This window comes from Pelophylax lessonae (genome assembly GCF_965119305.1).
Source record: "Pelophylax lessonae genome assembly, chromosome: 13".
Classification (NCBI taxonomy): Eukaryota; Metazoa; Chordata; class Amphibia; order Anura; family Ranidae; genus Pelophylax; species Pelophylax lessonae.
Genome location: NC_138780.1, coordinates 172,147,937 through 172,168,885, shown reverse-complemented (window position 1 = coordinate 172,168,885; position 20,949 = coordinate 172,147,937). Strand labels below are relative to the sequence as shown.

Here is a 20,949-nt window from a genome sequence, read left to right as displayed (position 1 = left end):
CTTTTTGCGTTTCGGCACTGTGCGAATTTAACTGACAATTGCGCGGTTATGCGACGCTGTACCCAAACTAAATTTACGTCCTTTTTTTCCCACAAACAGAGCTTTCTTTTGGTGGTATTTGATCACCTGTGCGATTTTTACTTTTTGCGCTATAAACAAAAATAGAGCGTAAATTTTGAAAAAATAACAATATTTTTCACATTTTTTTATATGAAATTCCCCCCCAATAAAAAGTAAAAATCAACATTTTTTTAAATTTTTGGCCAATTTGTTTTCTGCTACCTATGTTTGGTAAAAAAAAAATCACAATAAACGTATTTTGATTGGTTTGCGCAACAGTTATTGCGTTTACTAACTAAGGGAAAGATTTTTGTCATTTTTGGTGTTTTTTTTTTTTAACGAGTAATGGCGGCGATCTGCAATTTTTTTTGCAGGACTGCGACATTGCGGCGGACAGATCGGACCCTTGACTGACATTTTTGACACTTTTGGGGGTACTAGTGACATTACTACAGTAATCAGTGCTATACATATGCACTGTTACTGTAAAAATGACACTGGCAGGGAAGGGGTTAATTTTATTGGAGAGGGAGGGGTTAATGTATGCCTGGTGCTTACTGACGTATGTGGGGGGAGGTGACTGATTGACACAGGGACAGATCGCATGTTCAGCTACGCTGAACCCTGCAATCTGACCCTGTCTGTCACAAAGCGGGCGGATCTCCAGACTCGATTCCCCGACGATCGGGGAAGAGCAGTGGCGATCGCCGCCGCTCCTCCACTGGCCCGACTCCCGCTGTGACTGAATACAGTGGGAGCGAGCCTCCGGTGGCGCGCGCGCCGCCCACAAGGCGAGGAGTCCAGCGACGTAGGTCTACGTCGCTGGACGGGAACTAACCACTTTGCGGCAGTACAGTCAACGTGACTGGTCGGCAAGTGGTTAAACTTTTACACTGCTAGCAATATTTCTGAGATAGGTCACTACTATACTCAGGGCCAGATTTAGACCTTGGAGGGTCCAGGGCACCTCTGGTTTAGGGGGCCCCTAATACACAAAGTTGGTTTACATTCTCAATGACAGGCAGACATTTTCAAAATGCATGACACAATATCATTGTGAGGTCATGAGTGCACGCGCACATGGGTCATAGACTATCCACGCGCACATGGGTCATAGGCTATCTTCCTTAAAGCGGTAGTAAACACCGTCACTTGTACCTAAACTAATAATAAAGCTTATCTGTAGGTACAGTAAATACACGCACCGTGCACTGTTTAACCACTTAAGCCCCAGGCCTATTTCTGACACTTTTTGTTTACAAGTTAAAATCAGTATTTTTTCCTAGAAAACTATTTAGAACCCCCAAACATTAAATATATTTTTTAGCAAAGACTCTGGAGAATAAAATGGCGGTCATTGCAATATTTTTTGTCACGCGGTATTTGCGCAGCGGTCTTTAAAACACCATTTATTTGGGAAAAATTACGAAGAATCACATTTCATTGCATTTAAAAAAAACTAAACAGTAAAGTTAGCCCATTTTTTTTGTATATTGTGAAAGATGATGTCACGCCGAGTAAATAGATACCCAACATGTTACGGTTTAAAATTGCACACACCTGTGGGATGGCGACAAACTACGGTCAATAGAAATCTCAATAGGCGACGCTTTAAAATTTTTTAACGGTTACCAGTTTAGAGTTAGAGTGTAGCTCTTTTTTTTAATTATTGCTCACTCTCTGGCGATCGCAGCGATATCTCACATGTGTGGTTTGAACAGCGATTTCATTCGCGGCTCGACTTCCACATGCGTTTTCTTTCGTGCGCGAGCTAACGGTGACGGGGACGGCTAAAATTTTTTTTTTTCCTATTTATTTGATTTTTTTATTTAACTTTATCACAGCTTTTTAAAAAAAAAAAATATGATCACTTTTATTGCAATCACAAGCAATGTTAACATCGCTTGTAACAGCAATATGCAGTGACAGGTACTCTTTATGGAGGGATCGAGGGTCTAAAAGACCCCTCCACTACACTTCCATGTATTCAAAACGCCGCAAACTGCATTTTTGAATACACTCGTTTTTTGAATTTGCCGCCTTTAGCAGCAGAGTAACCCGGACGTGACGTCATGGACGCCGCCTCCGGGTTACGTCATCGGAGACCCGATCGAAGCCGCATCCGGCTTAGATCGGGACTCCATCCAGCCGGCGGACGTGTCGGCTGGGTGCTCGGGTCCCCTGGTGGGACGGGAGACCCGGGCAAAGCCGCGAAAGGCAGCGCGAGGGGGGGGTAAAGTCCAAGCCGGTCCCAAGCCGCATCGTTCGTTACCGCCGGAAAGCCGACCGCCGGCTCTAAACAACGGTACCGGGGTGATGCCTCTAGCTAAAGGCATCACCGCGGTATAACACCGCAAAGTCTGCCGACGTACCCATATGTCACTTTGCGGGAAGTGGTTAAGAGATATTCTCTATTTCTGCAGACGGTGACATCACCGGTGCATGCACACAGCGTTCTGAACTGAAGGCATACTGAGTATGGCGTCAATCCAGAGCTCTGTGCCAGGATCGTGACTCCTGTGCACATGCGCAGGAGCGATGTTATTGCGGGCTCGGTCATTCAAACGGCTTGTGCCTGTGAACCCGGAAGGAAGACTGGGTGAAGATGGAAGCCCTGTCAGTGGTGACAATGCACTGCTGGAGGGCTTTGTTTTAAAGCGGTAGGAAACTGCTGGCAATTTATTTATTTATTTATTTTTCAACCTGCAAGGCAAAGTTATAATGTGCTAGTATGCATCGCATACTAGCACATTATGTGAAACTTTCCCTAGAATGAAGCCCTCCAGCAGCACACTGTCACCACTGAAGGCGCTTCCATTTTCACCTAGTCTTCCTTCTGGGTTTGCGGGCTCTCACTGTGTGAGTGCCTGGAGCCGCAATTATGTCACTCCCGCGCATGCGCGCAGTAGCCTCTGTTTATGGCAAAGGGCCCTGAAAGAACGGTCCAGGTGGCCATTCCTTCAGAGCACATGCGCTGGTGACATAACTGGCTGCATGTACAATAATATTTACATTACCTATAGGTAAGTCTTACTATAGGCTTACTTCTAGATAAAAGTCATGCATGGGCGTTTACTCCCACTTTAAGGTAAGCCTTTGATAATGTGCTAGTACATTGTGTAATTGAAGTCTAAGCAAGTCGCTCCAAGGTCGCCCCGAAGTAGTACAGGACCCTTTTTCTAAGTCGGAGCGACTTGTGTCGCTCCTATTAGAACGGGTCCTGTACTACTCAATGGACATACCGCGACTTGTCAGGCTGACAAGTCGCCTGACAAGTCGCGCTAATGTGAATGGGCTCTAACATGCTATTTTAGCATCATTATTGGTTGAACTAGATGCACTTTGTGTCTTTTTTCAACCTGACTAATTATGTAACTATGCATGTAACACCAGTGGGTAATGCAGCATATGTGTTCAGGCATTCTGCCAGTGACATAACATACAAGCCCTGATGAAGGAGTAGTAAACCCCTGATGTGTGTTGGCTTTCTACTCTAGACTATCTACTACTACTCTAGACTATCTACTACTACTCTAGACTTTCTCCATTGGTGTTGAGCCAGACCTGGACTGGCCATAGGTTACACCAGGCATTTGCCCAGTGGGCCAGGGGCCAGGGCTACTGGGCCACATATCCTGGGAGAAACAACCAGCTGTTGACCGGGCCACGCAGCGGGAGGTGGACGACGGCTGCAGTCTGGATGGGGCTGACACAGGCCACGGGCCGTAGTTGTTGCCTGATTCCCGCTGTGCGGCCCTGCTTGTGGTTCCTCTCCCAGTGTAGCGTGAAGATCTGTGTCCTCTTCAGCAACTGCACATGCACCGGATTCAGGCAAAAAAATGAGCGCTGAGCTACACCCAAAGAGGTACCTAAACTCAGTTAACTCCTTACATGCCAAATGGTGGGCGGGGACACAGGCATGACACAAGCTAAGGCACCTTGACAGCCAAGCAGGGACACAATCACAAGTCATCATTACTACCAGTGGGGATACATAGGGGATACAGGGTTTCACAGTGGCTGAAGCATAAAGATTGGGTGGGGGTTGGGGGTTGGTATTTGGGTGGTGAAGGTCTTTAAGCAGGGGCAGAATTTGGGGGAGAGGGTCTTTCACTGGTGTTAGGGTGGGGGAATTAGGGTGGGGGGAAGGGTGGTAGGTGGGGGGTCTATTAATGGGGGATAAGGGTCTTTTTGGGGGGCGGCAGTAAAATGGCCGGGCCTGCTTTTGTCCCTGTCCAGGCCTATGTGGAGCCCTTTATGCTCTCTACAATCTACTCCTTTCTTTAGGTATTCTTTGTTGTGTGAAAGTTTCCTCACTTAAGCGAATCAAACTTAAAGGAGAAGTAGAGCCAAAGCTCGTTTGGGTGTACTTCTCATATGGATCACAGGCAGGAGTGCAGTTCCTTCTGCACCCCTGTGACCTGTTTTCAGCAGACAGCGGGCTGAAGTCTGCTGTCTACTGACGTCACAGAGCCGGTCCAAGCTTGGGCAAGATCGCGACAATGAAGTGCCTGGACCGGCACCCGGCTCAGCCTCTCAGAAAATCAAATCATCTATGGCTTGTGTTAGGGTGGACCTTGACCCTTTGTTGGCATCCATTGAAAAGCAGATGGGAACTATTGTGCAGATACTATAACTTACCTCTAAGTTTGCCATCAAATTTAGGGTTGGTGGCTACGGTGAGGCCGGGATGTGGCAGGAGGAAGCAGGAGATATTGGTAAAACAGGAATGGATATGTTTCCTGACATTCTGCAATTCCTCGTGCTGATTCTCCGACACCTGACACAGCAGATCAAAATATATGTTTAGTTCAGCAGCAAAAGAAAAAAAAAAAAAATGCACACTTGAAAATAAAAAAAAAAATAAAAAAAAAATCTGCAGTTTAAAGTACATGTAAGCCCAACTGAATAACATGCTTGAAAAGAAAAACAAATTCTCCTGTTTATTAATAATAAAAAAAAAAAAAAAACAGTTTAGTAAATATAAACTGCTAAAAGGAATTTAGCAGTTTATATTTACCAAAATAATTGCAGTTTTTAGCGGCAAAGAAAATGCACACTTGAATATAAAAATTAAAAAAAAAAAAAACTGCAGTTTAAAGTAAATGTAAACCCAACTGAATAACATGCTTAAAAAGAAAAAAATTCTCTAGTTTAAAAAAAAAAAAAATAACAGTTTAGTAAATATAAACTGCTAAAAGGAATTTAGCAGTTTATATTTACCAAAATAATTGCAGTTTTTAGCGGCAAAGAAAATGCACAATTGAAAAAATAAAATAAATCTGCAGTTTAAAGTAAATGTAAGCCCAACTGTATGATATGCTTGAAAAGAAAAAGAAAATTCTATAGTTTAAAAAAAAAAATTAGGTTAGTAAATATAAACTGCTAAAAGGAATTTAGCAGTTTTTTATTTACCAAAATAATTGCAGTTTTTAGCGGCAAAGAAAATGCATACTTGAATCTAAAAAAAAAATAAAAAAAAAACTGCAGTTTAAAGTAAATGTAAGCCCAACTGAATAAAATGTTTGAAAGGAAAAAAAAATTCTCTAGTTTAAAAAAAAAAAAACAGTTTAGTAAATATAAACTGCTAAAAGCAGTATATTTACCAAAATAATTGCAGTTTTTAGCGGCAAAGAAAATGCACACTTGAATAAATAAAAAATAAATTTAAAAAAATCTGCAGTGTAAAGTAAATGTAAGCCCAACTGAATAACATGCTTGAAAAGAAAAAAAACAGTTTAGTAAATACAAACTGCTAAAAAGAATTTAGCAGTTTATATTTACTAATTTAATTGCAGTTTTTAGCGGCAAAGAAAATGCACACTTGAAAAGAAAAAAAAATTCTGCAATTTAAAGTAGATGTAAGCCCAGACTGAATACCATTTCGTTTGCTCAAGCTCTGTGTAACATAAACAAGTGCCATTTTATTTTCGTCACCTTTTTTTCCCCTCTTTGCTGTATCTCAATTCTGCTGATCTCTTCCAGTCTCTTTGCAGACACTTCCTGTCTACAGCTAATTCAGCGTTGGCTGCCTGGTATTTCCCAGGGCAGGTTTTCTGATGACAACAGTGGTGCATACCTGTGTAATGTGTACTAAAATGAACTTGTAGTCTCCATCAGAAACCCATGTGACAGCGTGACAACACTGGAGCATAACTGGGGGGCAGCATCAGAGCGTTCTCACCCTATACTAGGCAGTGTCTGAACCATCATGGTAGAATCACCAGCTTCAATATTCATTTAAAGCTGAAGATTTAAATATGTTAAAATTAGACTGAAATGACATAACATGTTCAGTCTTATATGAGACTTTACTGATTGGGTTGACATATGGGGGGGATTTACTAAAACAGGAGCACAGAGAATCCAACTGTGCATAGTAACCAATCAGCTTCCAGGTTTAAGCCCCTGTTCACATCGACGTGATTAGACAGGTCAAATCGCAGCCTATTGCCGGCAATAGGAGCACCCCAATCAGTGTGATGCTGACTATGCGGCGCCGTTCTGATTTCCAAAAGTAGTTCCTGCACTGATTTCGGCGACTTTGGGTGGTGACTTCAATAGACATCTGTGCATGAACCCGCACATGTCTTTCAAGTCACCTCCCGAATGCGGCTTTGAAATCGCGGGAGTTCAGATGAAGTCGCACAATTTCAAAGCCGTGTGTCAAAGCTTAAAGAGGAAGTAAACCCTCCTCTGACACTTGTACCTATAGGTAAGTCTATATTAAGGCTTACCTATAGGTACTGTAAATATCTCCTAAACATGTACCGTTTAAGAGATATTTACCTTACATGCAGCCAGTGACGTCACTGGCGCATGCGCTCTGAAGGAACGGCCGCTGGTGCCGTTTCTTCAGAGCCCCATGCCGTGACTGTCGGCTCCCGCGGATGCCGCGGTCCCGGAAGACGGGCGACGTCATACAGGTGAGCGGGCGGCACGGCGGGGGCTCGTTCTTAGGTAAGTATTTCATAATGAGCTAGTATGCGATGCATACTAGCTCATTATGGGTTTCTCTTTCAGGTTGCAGCAAAAAAAAAAAAAAAAAGTTTCATGGGTTTACAACCTCTTTAGCCCCGGTTCACATTTGTGCGAGTGCCGGGTTCGCATGTAATATCGGAGCGCACTGCTCCGACATTACATGCGATCAGCTGTGCGGTGCGAGTTTAGCCATACAGTTTGTATGGCTAAATTCACATCGCACCCGGAGCAAACACGCACAGGAGGCATTTTTGCAGCCGCATCAGGATCGGATCGCACAGCGGTTCACACTTGTGCGATCCGCTCCTGTGCGAACTGCACGATCGCACTGCGATATGCGATCAAACTGGGGGTGTCGTTAAGATTACATTGACACCCCCAGCGTATCGCATATGGCAGTGTGAACTGCCGGGGGTGCGTGTGCGATGCGGGAACAGGCTGCGAATTCGCAGCCTTCCCGCATCGCATATATGTGAACCGAGCCTGAATTGAAAAAGCTGAAGTTAGAAGCTGATTGGTTACCATGCACAGCTGCACCAGATACTCTTTGCTCCAGTTTTAGTAAATCTCCCCCATAAGTTCCCTACTGCATTTCAATCTGATCCTGAGGCTTTCCGAGTTTGCAGCGCTTGGAGACTTATGCCCCGTACACACGTGCAGATTATCTGAAGACTTTTGTCTGCAGACTTACCAAAACCATATAATATGAGGTCAAACCTAAACACTTTCAATTTGTATGCAATCCAGCAGGCCCTTGCACTACATAGAAAAGGTAAGTCATAGGAGACATAGTTGTTTCACAATACAGCTGCATTTAAAGCATGTTGCCAATAATAATTGTCACAGTTGCTTGTGCTCTCAACTGAACTATCAAGCCATTTAAAGTGTTACTAAACCCACAACAGTAAAATCAGTCTGTATATGCAGTAAGCATGCTTTTTATACTTGCTGTGGAACCTAAAGGGTAATCCTTTGCATTGTGTAAAAAGGCTGTTTGATCCTGTCATCCCTGACCCCCCCCCCCTTTTTTTTGCTGTCCCCAATCCATCCCCTGATAGATCGGAACCCTTTGGGCACCCTGCACATGCTCAGTTTGGTGTGTATTAAGAGTTTTTTTTCTTTTTGTTCTTGGGAGGGTGCATGTGATCAGCACAGGACCAATCAGCACTATCCAGTATCCAGACAGAGGGTCAGGGGTCCTGCAGCCTTATAGGACAGTCAGAGAAGAATGAAAACTCCTCCTACAAGCTTTAACCAGACACTGATAGAACTCACAAGACTGCTGATGAGAAAAGGTATTTAGCAGTTTACATTTACTAAAATAATCACATTTCCATGTTCTGTGTACTCTGGGATAGCAGATATAGTGACTGCAGGCTCCTGGGTTTAGTAACACTTTAACCACTTGCCGACTGCTCACTGAGCTGGTACTGCGGCAAAGTGGCTCGTTATCGTCCAGCGACGTAGACCTACGTCGCTGGATCCCGCCCCCTCGAGCCACCGGAGGCTCGCTCCCGCTGTATTCAGACACAGCGGGAGTCGGGCCAGGGGAGGAGAGGCGGTGATCACGGTTATAATTGATTTATTCTTTACTCCACAAATTAGCACCTTGCTGCACCTTTGACACCTTTTATAATTATATGTCCATATGTATTGAACATATTTTGTGGTGCTAGAAGTGGTAATACGATCACATTTGCCTTTTTTTTCCCCCTGCTTATTATGTTTGTTTGAAGTGCCCTTATTTATCAATATAGAGGCAGCGCCATTTACCTCACCACCCCCTTATTTATTCTCGGATAAGGGTCTGGTATGGATATAGGGGGGAACCTACGCCGTTTTTTTTTCACAATTTGTTTTATTGCCAGCAATGTTTTTTTTTTTTACATTCAGCTGTCTACAGGGAACCCCGCTGACAGCTGATGACTCATCCATTGTTAAGGACGCAACAGCTGGCTTGCTGACCCGCTCCTTAAGCCCCGTACACACGAGAAGAAATTCGGCCGGGAATTTTCGTCCGACGACCGATCTGCTAATTTTTGGCTCGTTAGTATGGTGCTTCCGACAACCGACTCAGACTTTTCGGCCGAAAAAATCCTGGTGTGCAGGCTATATAATTTTTGTCGACCATCAAAACACGGCCGATTTTCGTCTCATTAGTACAGATTTCCATGGGGAAAAATCTTATGAGCAAGACTAGGCATGCTCAGAGATGAAAGAACACAAAGAAAGCAATCCAACACATGACATCACTTCTGAAGTAGAATTCTGTCGTGCGTGAAAATTCGTGTGCAGTCTAGGCACATTCCAACCAACGGACACCACTCTGGACAAAAGACGGACGACCGGTCGGCGGAAATTCGTTGCGTGTGTACAAGGCTTTAGCAACCAGCTATTCTTCAAATCGAATTTGGATCGGTCAAACAATTTTCAACTGGTTCGAATTCTAATCGTTCTAAAAATTAGGAATTAGTTAGAAAACCGATGTAAAAAAATGGATGTACACAACGGATGTAAACACTTAAAGTGGAGTTCCACCCATTTTAATAACTAGGATTACATAGACGTATCTCCTCACTTCCGGGTCCGGCCGCCTATCAGTGATTACGTCATTCGACGATTCGCAAGGGCTGCTGGGATGTATCTCATGGGATGAAATCTCGCATTATTACACAGGACTCCTGAGCTGTACTATTGGATTGAGGCCGTGCTTTGCCCTGCCTCCGCCCCGCCTCCTCTCAGTGAGCTGTACTCAGATGTATTGGATTGAGTCCATGCTCCGCCCCGCCTCCGCTCTGCCTCCTCTCAGTGAGCGAGGACTGAAAGCATTATATCCTGTAGAGCTCACTGAGAGGAGGCGGGGCGGAGGCGGGGCAGAGCACGGACTCAATCCAATACATACAGTACAGCTCAGGACACCCGGGTAATAATGCGAGATTTCATCCCATGAGATACATCCCAGCAGCCCTTGTGAATCGCCGAATTACATAATCGCCGATCGGCGGCCGGACCCGGAAGTGAGGAGAGGATGAATAAAGAAGAAAATAAGGTATTTCCTAGCAAAAAAAAAAAAAGTTTCCATTGGTAAAAGTAGTTTTAAAGGGGATTACATACATCTAAAGTTACTAAAATGGGTGGAACTCCACTTTAAGTCTGGATCTGTTTTTCATCCGATTTTCTTCAAAACAAAAATGTGACGGAACGGATGAAGAAAACAGAACGCCCGTGTGAAAGGGGCCTTAGTCTCTTCTGCACTGGCCACAGGTCAGGGGGCTACCAAAGCTCACTGGGCCTGAATTCTAATTGGAGGGTATGCACCAGCAATTTTAGTTCCTTGCAATCGAGTGAAAAAACAGGGGAAAATGAATAGAGCGAATAAAAGAATTATGCTCCTTGAATGCAGTGAGTCAATGGAATCCAATGCAACCATTGCTATGAAGTTCTTCCAGCACTGCATGGGTTTCTTTTTACTGGAATTTTATATCTAAAAATGTCAGAATTAGAAGGACAATGCTGTAAATGGTATTCATTATCTTGCTCCTTTATGTTTGCACAGGCTCTCAATGGGACAAAGAAAACTCATTAACAAACCTTCAGTCGTTTTTCTAGAAACTTTACTCCACCGTCAGAACCATAAGGAAATTCGTATGGAAAGCTCCAATCTCGTACAAGGAAGATCAAAGACTGTAAAAAAAAAAATATATATATATATTGTTAAAGGAAACCTATACAGAGAGATATGGGGGTTGCCATTGCTGAGCTTTACCTGAACATGTTTAGTTTTCCGATTGTCTCTGTCCTCAATATTTGTGGTGTATTTATGACAAATTTGTCCTTTGAAACTGCTCTGTGCAAAATTGCTTATTATCAGGCCACTTTTTTATCCAGATCGAATATTCTTCAAGGTGAATCAGGAAAATGCTGCATGATGGCCACTAGATGGAGCAGATGATCATAGTTAATATATCTTATTTTCTAAGATCATCAACTCCATCTATTGGCCATAATGTGGTATTTGTCTGAAATTTTGACCCCGAGGAAAAAAGGCCAAATAACATTTGCACAAAACAATTCATGCAGTTTCACAGGGCGAACTGCTCTGTAGATTCTTTATAAACGCACCCCTTAGTGTCACTGAACCAGTCCAAGCACACAGATTAGAAAATCAGAGTGAAGTCAGAACTTTTTCTCTGCAAACCCATTCCAGGTCAGTTGCTTCAGAAAGTGCTGAGGCCACTGGATCAGCATGACAGTCAGGGATTTGGCACTTTCAGGAGAACACAGTAAAGACAGGCTGCATAATTCTGCTTTATTTTAAAACTCAGAAATCACACACTTCTAATATGTTTTAACTACTTTCCATCTAGGCCAATTCTGACATTTCTCTCCTACATGTAAAAATCATCTTTTTTTTCTGCTAGAAAATTACTCAGAACCCCTAAAACGTTATGCATATATTTTTAGGCAGAGGCCCTAGAGAATAAAATGGTGGGTGTTGCAATTTTCCATGTCACACGGTATTTGCGAAGCGATATTTTTATAAACACACAAAAAAATTTTTTTTATTTATTTAAATGCAAAAAACACAATATGTAACCCAATTTTTGGTAAAATATAACATATGTCCCAGGGTGTAGTTACTCCTAAAACTGTGGACAGAACTAAATCATAGAATGGGTACGGTGGGTTTCCATGAATACCCTATTTGGGATAACAGATTTTATTATTATTATTATACAGGATTTATATAGCGCCGACAGTTTACGCAGCGCTTTACAACTTGAGGGTAGTCTGTACAAATACAATTGTTAGGATTGAGTTCACTTGCTGGTGGGACTGAATTGCTCTGGGCTGATTGCTGGCAAGTCCAGTGTCCACTAGTAGGTGTCTTCCAGAAGCCAGCAGCCTTGTATGGTCACTTACATCTGTGTTCAGCTGCCAGGTGGCTTTTTAAGGCTGCTCCTCCCTTTCCCAAGTGCGTCACTATTCTGATTGCCACCTTGTTGCCAGAGCCTTGTTCCTGAGATCCTGATCTATCCTGCACCCTGCCTTGCTCTTGTACCCAGTCTTGTTTCCCCTCTTCCTTGCTTCCCTGTTACCCTTGTCCCTTATATTGTAGATATTTGTAGTTAGTTCTTAGGTTTATTAGTTGTTTTTGTCTTTGGTGTTGGTTCTTGTTTGCTGGAGTTACCTATGTTCACTGTTTGCTTGTTTGTGTGTTTCACTGTAAATAAATCTCACTTTAAAGCGGAGTTCCACCTAAAAAACAAAAAAATACCCCCGGGACAGTCAGGGCTAGTGCATTCCATAATGGATAGCCTCTGAACTGTCCCGGGTTGCACTTACCAGCAAGAAGAAATACTTACCTTGAAAATGTCTTCTCCAGCGCTGCCATCTCAGGTGTGGGCAGCTTGAAGCCAGCGCGATCCTCTTCTGCATCCTCTTCCGTCCTCTTCGGTCCCACGATGCACTGCGGCGGCCCCGCCGTCACTTCCGGGTCTACAGCGTCATCCCTGCTCAGCTTCTGGGCATGCCCAGAAGCTGTTTAGCAAGGTATGACGGCGCCTGAACTGGAACTGACGTCGGGGCCGATGCAGGCGCATTGATTCCTGGGAGCGATGACGTTCAGCTCCCAGGAATCATTGCAAGCCAGGAAGTGACGACTCACCGTGGCCGCCGAGGGGAGGAAGAGGAAGTAAGGTAAGTATATTATCTTCTAAACAAGGTAAGTAAAAAAAAAAAAATTTGCAATTATCCATTTGTTTTTCAGGTGACCCGGAGCGAGAAGATGGAACGAACTTTTATTTTCGTGTGGAACTCTGCTTTAAGGATATCTACATTGTTTGGTCTCAGTTTCCATGTGTTCCTTGCTGAATCCTGGTTCCATGCTGAATCCTGACAACAATACACTTTAATACAGTAGGAAGCAGAGGGCCCTGCTCTTTAGAGCTTACAATCTAGGAGGGAGGGTCAAGAGATACAAAACATAATAACTGTGGGGGATGTAAATGTACAGTTGTTCGGAGGGGGGCCAGATAGGCTTCTCTTAAAAAATAAGTTTTTAGGGATGAAAGTAGACAAAGACGGAGATAGTTGGACAGATTGGGGTAGAGCATTCCATAGGATGGGAGAGGCTCAGAAGAAGTCCTGGAGGCGAGCATGGGATTAGGTGATGAGGGATCTAGAGCAGTGTTTCTCAACTCCGGTTCTCGGGGCACACCAACAGGCCAGATTAGTATTACCTTGGGGAGATGCAGACAAGAATACTGCAAACACTGAGAAGCAAATTATATCACCTGTGATGTATTTCAGTTTTCTTGCAAACCTGGCCTGTTAGTGTGCCCTGAGGACCGGAGTTGAGAAACACTGATCTAGAGAGCAGGAGGTCTTGGGAGGAGCATAGAGGACGATTTGGTTGGTATTGTGAGACTAGGTTAGTGATGTAGCTGAGGCCAGGTTGTGGATGACTTTGTAAGTTACTGTTAGTATCTTGAATTTAATTTGTTGGTTGAGTGGCAGCCGATAGAGGGATTGGCAGAGAGGGGTAGCAGACGCTGAATTGCAAAAATTACCTAACTGTTCAGTATGGATAAAGACTGGAGTCAAATATTTTCCACAATTATTTGCTGGGCTGCAATTAAAATCCTTTGTTCAATTGCATACTGAATTCCCCATATTACATAGCTGATTTTACATGTACTGGCAATTACGCCATGCTTTGCAAGTGCTCAAACAATGCAGACAAGCTGAAGGCCACTATTAAAGTAACTTGGGCTTCCATAAGACCTCAACAGTGCCACAGGCTGATCGCCTCCATGCCACGCCGCATTGATGCAGTAATTCATGCAAAAAGAGCCCCCACCAAGTATTGAGTGCATACTATACTGCACATGGACATACTTTTCAGTAAGCCAACATTTCTGTATTTAAAATCCTTTTTTTCCTATTTTTTTTATTGGTCTTATGTAGTTCTAATTTTCTGAGCTACTGAATTTTGGGTTGTCACTAGCTGTAAGCCATAATCATTAAAATAAAAGAAAGAAATGCGTGGAATATATCACTATATAAAATAGGTTTCACTTTTTAAATTGAATTACTGAAATAAATTAACTTTTGATGATATTCTAATTTTATGAGATGCATCGTATTTTCAAGGCTGAACCACACAAAGAGCAAAAATATCTAATGAGCTCCTTGAGAATTCATTGAGAATTGCTACTCCATCCATCCAACCAGATACTGATGTGTTTGTTTATCAAAAAGAGGTTCTTCTGGTAGATCGCGATCTACTGGTTGCTGACCCCCCGCTGTAAACCAATACATTTGCAGGAAAGCTTGTTCTTTTGAATAATAACTGACTTACTGGCTTAATCACCAGATAGAATTAAAGCAGAGTTCCACCCAAAAGTGGAACTTCCGCTTCAAGTATTCCTAACCCCCTGACATCCCACATTTGGCATGTCATTTTTTTTTGGGGGGGGGGGGGAGCGGGTACCTAGTTTTGACAGGTACCCGCTCCCACTTCCGCTCGGAGCCCCGAGTGGAAGTTCTCCTCTCCCCCTCCCTCCCTGCAATCTTTTGGGACACATCAGAGGTCCCAGAAGATTGACGGCCAATCAAGACGCGCAGCGCAACTCGCGCATGCACAATGCGCATCTGGCTGTGAAGCCGCAAGCTGTCAAAGCCAGGTGCTCACACTAGTGATGTCAGTGCCGCTGAGACCAGAGGGAGAGGGTCAAAGCTTTGAGCGGCTGCATCACTGGATCGTGGGACCAAGGTATGGGTATATATACAGTAAACCCCCTCCATCGCTGGGGTTATGTTCCAGACCCACCCTCAACAAGTGAAAATCCGCAAAATAGAAATACCCTATTTAAGTACACCCTAGGCATGTTTTTATAACTGTCACTGTACTTTTAAAAGCGTTTTAAGGTCTTTAAACACACTTTTAAAACAATAGAAACACATTTAAACACATAAAAGATACTGAGCGACAGAGCAAGAGCAATGGAAAACACAAAAATATTTAATTAACAATGATTTAATTAATAAAACAATATCAATAGGTCTGACAGAAAAAAAACACAAAATACCGGGACCGCGAAAACTGAACCGCGATATAAGAGGGTTTACAGTATACAGGGAGTGCAGAATTATTAGGCAAATGAGTATTTTGACCACATCATCCTCTTTATGCATGTTGTCGTACTCCAAGCTGTATAGGCTCGAAAGCCTACTACCAATTAAGCATATTAGGTGATGTGCATCTCTGTAATGAGAAGGGGTGTGGTCTAATGACATCAACACCCTATATCAGGTGTGCATAATTATTAGGCAACTTCCTTTCCTTGGGCAAAATGGGTCAAAAGAAGGACTTGACAGGCTCAGAAAAGTCAAAAATAGTGAGATATCTTGCAGAGGGATGCAGCACTCTTAAAATTGCAAAGCTTCTGAAGCGTGATCATCGAACAATCAAGCATTTCATTCAAAATAGTCAACAGGGTCGCAAGAAGCGTGTGGAAAAACCAAGGCGCAAAATAACAGCCCATGAACTGAGAAAAGTCAAGCGTGCAGCTGCCAAGATGCCACTTGCCACCAGTTTGGCCATATTTCAGAGCTGCAACATCACTGGAGTGCCCAAAAGCACAAGGTGTGCAATACTCAGAGACATGGCCAAGGTAAGAAAGGCTGAAAGACGACCACCACTGAACAAGACACACAAGCTGAAACGTCAAGACTGGGCCAAGAAATATCTCAAGACTGATTTTTCAAAGGTTTTATGGACTGATGAAATGAGAGTGAGTCTTGATGGGCCAGATGGATGGGCCCGTGGCTGGATTGGTAAAGGGCAGAGAGCTCCAGTCCGATTTAGACGCCAGCAAGGTGGAGGTGGAGTACTGGTTTGGGCTGGTATCATCAAAGATGAGCTTATGGGGCCTTTTCAGGTTGAGGATGGAGTCAAGCTCCACTCCCAGTCCTACTGCCAGTTTCTGGAAGACACCTTCTTCAAGCAGTGGTACAGGAAGAAGTCTGCATCCTTCAAGAAAAACATGATTTTCATGCAGGACAATGCTCCATCACACGCGTCCAAGTACTCCACAGCGTGGCTGGCAAGAAAGGGTATAAAAGAAGAAAAGCTAATGACATGGCCTCCTTGTTCACCTGATCTGAACCCCATTGAGAACCTGTGGTCCATCATCAAATGTGAGATTTACAAGGAGGGAAAACAGTACACCTCTCTGAACAGTGTCTGGGAGGCTGTGGTTGCTGCTGCACGCAATGTTGATGGTGAACAGATCAAAACACTGACAGAATCCATGGATGGCAGGCTTTTGAGTGTCCTTGCAAAGAAAGGTGGCTATATTGGTCACTGATTTGTTTTTGTTTTGTTTTTGAATGTCAGAAATGTATATTTGTGAATGTTGAGATGTTATATTGGTTTCACTGGTAAAAATAAATAATTGAAATGGGTATACTGTATATTTGATTTTTGTTAAGTTGCCTAATAATTATGCACAGTATAGTCACCTGCACACACAGATATCCCCCTAAAATAGCTAAAACTAAAAACAAACTAAAAACTACTTCCAAAAATAGTCAGCTTTGATATTAATGAGTTTTTTGGGTTCATTGAGAACATGGTTGTTGTTCAATAATAAAATTAATCCTCAAAAATACTCATTTGCCTAATAATTCTGCACTCCCTGTATATATATATACGGTATATATAAATAAATGTTTGCTTTTGAATTCAACATTACTTTAAGCCAGGGATCCTCAAACTACGGCCCTCCAGCTGTTGCGGAACTACACATCCCATGAGACTTTGTAAAACTCTGACATTCACAGACATGAATGGGATGATGGGAATTGTAGTTCCTGAACAACTGGAGGGCCATAGTTTTAAAGACCCCTGCTTTAAACTAAAAAAAATAAAATTAACAATGCAGGATAAAACGTTATGAATAAAATGTGCAATAAAAAATAAAGAACACATTAATTTTATATTGCACAGTGGATTTATCCAAATTCATTATTGCACATTAGATATACATTTTTAACTGATATTGTTACATTTTATAGCTCTTTCCTATCCAGATGTCTTTCTTATCTTCACTGACAAATATGCAGCGTGTTCCATTTCAGGACATTTCACAATGTGCCACGTAACAAGCATGCATGGGAATCAGATAAAATGTTTGTTTTTTGGTTTTCTTTTACTTTATATTGTTCTGAAAGATTGTAAAGGGTATGAAGAGATTCCTGGTGTGTGGGCCCTTTCCCTCTATGCATACAGAGTGGGTGTATTTGTTCTGCATGCATTTATGCACATTTGGTATGTTTATCGGTGTTTATACATATTTTATATGTGAGCCTTTTTCTTCATTCTGGGGGAGGCACTAGGAGGATCGTAGCAGGGGTCTACCTCTCTCCCCAGGATGCTTCCTTCCATTTATTAACCACTTTACCACCGGAGGATTTTTCTGCTAAAAGACCAGGGTTTTTTTTGCGATTTTTTACTGCGTGACTTTAACGGACAATTGCGCGGTCGTGCGACGCTGTACCTAAACAAATTTCACGTCCTTTTTTTCCCACAAACAGAGCTTTCTTTTGGTGGTATTTGATCACCTGTGCAATTTTTTGATCACGCGCTATAAACAAAAAAAGAGCGTAATTTTTGCAAAAACAACAATATTTTTCACTTTTTTTTATATGAAATTCCCCCCAAAAAAAATGTAAAAATCAAAATTTTCGGCCAATTTGTTTTATGCTACCTATGTTTGGTAAAAAAAATCACAAAAAGCGTATTTTGATTGGTTTGCGCAAAAGTTATCGCGTTTACTAACAAAGGGAAAGATTTTTGTCATTTTTGGTGTTTTTTTTTTAACTAGTAATGGCGGCGATCTGCGATTTTTTTGCGGTACTGCGACATTGCGGCAGACAGATCGGACCCTTGACTGACATTTTTGACACTTTTGGGGGTACCAGTGACATTACTGCAGTAATCAGTGCTATATATATGCACTGTTACTGCAAAAATGACACTGGCAGGGAAGGGGTTAACAGTATTGGACAGGGAGGGGTTAAGTGTGTCCTAGGGGCGTGATTCTAACTGTGCAGGGACAGGTCTACTAGTGTAAAAACAAAGATCAACAGTTCTACATAGTAGAACTGTCTGATCTTCACTTTTACACAGGGAGAACTGACAGGCGGCTTGTTTACATAAGCCGCTCTGTCTTTCTCCCGCTGTACCGGCGATCGTAGTGTGACTGGCGGACATCGGGTCCGCCAGTCACACTCCCGCACTCCTCCGTGAACGAGCCGAGGCGGGCGCGCGCCTCAGCGGGCGCGCGCCCGCCCGCTATTGGCTCTAGAAGGAGTGACAGGCAAGCGACGTAGACCTACGTCACTCTGCCTGGCCGGGGCCGACTGCCGCAGTAAATATACTGTGCGCAGTCGGCAATCGGTTAAAATCAAATCCCCCATGATGTCCTCTTATTTCTGCTGAAAGCACTAGGAAGGCCAGTTCAGCTAGGGAAAAGGTATTGTGTGTTCTTCGGGCTCCTGCACACAGGGCATTTGCTTTTCTCCTCTGAACACCAGAACTTCTGGCAGGAAAAAAGCTGCTTAAAAGGTGCCTAAAGCTGCATATTGCACATTCATTTAGGCGCATCACAAAGAGAATAAGCAGGTAAAATGCTAGAATCTTGTAAACTCGTAAATGCATTTAGGTGCATCAGTTGCCAAAACTCTGCTGCTCCTGGAACGCACTGGCTGTGGACAGGGGGGGCCTCCAAAAATCCCTCTAAAACACCTATGTGTGCATGGAGATATAAGGCTTCTTTCACACGGTCCGCCTCCGCAGGCGGATCCGTGTTGCTCAGCGGGGATCGATCCGCGATCCCCGCTGAGCCGGGCGGATGACAGCTCCGTCTCCGCTTGCAGAGCGGAGAGGGAGGTGTCTCAGCACCCGCTGCCCTCTATGGGGGATCGGAGGAGAGCGGACCGCTTGTCCGCTCTCATCAGATCCGCTCCGATTACTGAACGGATGGAAAAATAGGGTTTTCATCCGTCCAGATTTCAGCACAGGATCGGATGCGGATGGCAGCGGGTGTCAGCGGAGGTGACCTCCGCTGACACCCGCTGCCCCATAGAGCTGCATGGAGGATCCGATCAGATCCGCCTAAAAAACTGACAGGCGGATCTGATCGGACCGCCCGTGTGAAAGAGCCCTTACTAAACTAAAACTAGTGCACAAATCTGGTGCAGCTGTGCATGGTAACCAATCAGCTTCTAACTTCAGCTTGTTCAATCAAGCTGGGACAATAAAACCTGGAAGCTGATTGGTTACTACACACAGCTGCGCCAGATTCTGTGTGCTCCAGTTTTAGTAAATATCCCCCATAGGCTAGAATGGAGGGTTCATTTTGAGGGAGGAAAAAAAAACCTGCCAGACGCCCCTAAGATCAGCTGACAAAACGTCCATTGTCCATAGGCATTAATATATAGGTCACGTAGATAGAGACAGTATCAGATATAGTATGTGTAGGAGAGGGGCAGGAAAGGGTTAATATATATTATATTATATTTCTGAGATGTAGCAAAGGTATGTAGGAAATAGGAATAGGACACACCCCCTGCCACATCCCCTTATCCCCTTAAAGGAGAATTTTACAAAAAAATATGATTAGATAAACCCACGTGTTTTTTTTTACCACTACTATTCCTTTATATTGGCTTTTGAAACTTACAAATGCTGAAGTTTAGAAATTGAATGAAAGGTTTAGCACTGGGAAACTCTTTTTGAAAGATAAATAGTGCATTTTATATACAACTATATAGATCAGACCAAAATGAGGGACAAATGAGGAGGACAGAGGAACATTATTCCAAACCAGAGACGGTCCCTTAAATCAGGGACAGTTGGGAGCTATGTATATAGATTTGTTTCCCTGCAACAGAATAAATAGATCAGCAGTTGCATTCATTCTGTGCCCATTGATAAGTACTGATCGCTCTCCTTCACCTGTTGTTAGGCACTGTAAATAATACCAATCGCTGGGATGATCAATTACAGAAATCACATGGTAGCCAGCCACTCAGATAGGCTGGGTGCAGTGTCTCCAATGATAGCTGGGTTCACTGTCTACAATGACGGCTGGGTACAGTGTCTCCAATGATGGCTGGGTACATTGTCTACAATAACAGCTGGGTACAGTGTCTCCAAAAACGGCTAGGTCTCTAATGACGACTAGGTAAAGTTTCTCCAATGACGGCAGGGTACAGTATCTCCAATGACGGCAGGGTACAGTATCTCCAATGACGGCATGGTACAGTGTCTCCAATGACAGCTGCATACAGTATCTCTAATGACAGTTGGGTACAGTATCTCCAATGACAGTTGGGTACAGTATCTCCAATGACAGCTGGGTACAGTATCTCTAATGATGACCGGGTACAGTGTCTCCAATGATGGCTGGGTACAGTGTCTCTACTGATGGCAAGGTACAGTGTCTCCAATGACACCTGGGTACAGTATCCTCACTAACGGCTGGGTCTCTAATGACGACTGGGTACAATATCTCCAATGGCGGCTGAGTACAGTGTCTCTAATGATGGCTGGGTACAGTTTCTCTAGCGACCGCTGGGTACAGTGTCTCCAATGATGGCTGGATACAGTGTCTACAATGACGGCTGGATACAGTGTCTCCAATGGCGGGTGGGTACAGTATCTCTAGTGAATGCTGGGTACAGTGTTTCTAATGACGGCTAGGTACACTGTCTCTAATGGAGGCTGGGTACAGTGTCTCAAATGACGGCAGGGTACAGTGTCTCCAATTACTCCTGGGTACAGTGTTACAAAGACGACTGGGTACAGTGTCTCTAATGACGGCTAGGTACACTGTC

General features: G+C 43.5%; 1 protein-coding gene across 1 annotated transcript in view; it reads right to left on the bottom strand.

Annotated features, from left to right (window-relative positions):
* The window catches only part of ATL1 (atlastin GTPase 1), a 130,762-nt gene that overhangs the window by 41,137 nt on the left and 68,676 nt on the right, over nt 1-20,949 (bottom strand). Inside the window, exons 7-8 of the mRNA XM_082242672.1 lie at nt 10,633-10,725; nt 4,702-4,840 (exon numbers count right to left, since the gene is read on the bottom strand). Of these exons, the coding sequence (XP_082098798.1) occupies nt 4,702-4,840; nt 10,633-10,725 (232 nt within the window). The remainder of the gene's footprint in view (nt 1-4,701; nt 4,841-10,632; nt 10,726-20,949) is intronic.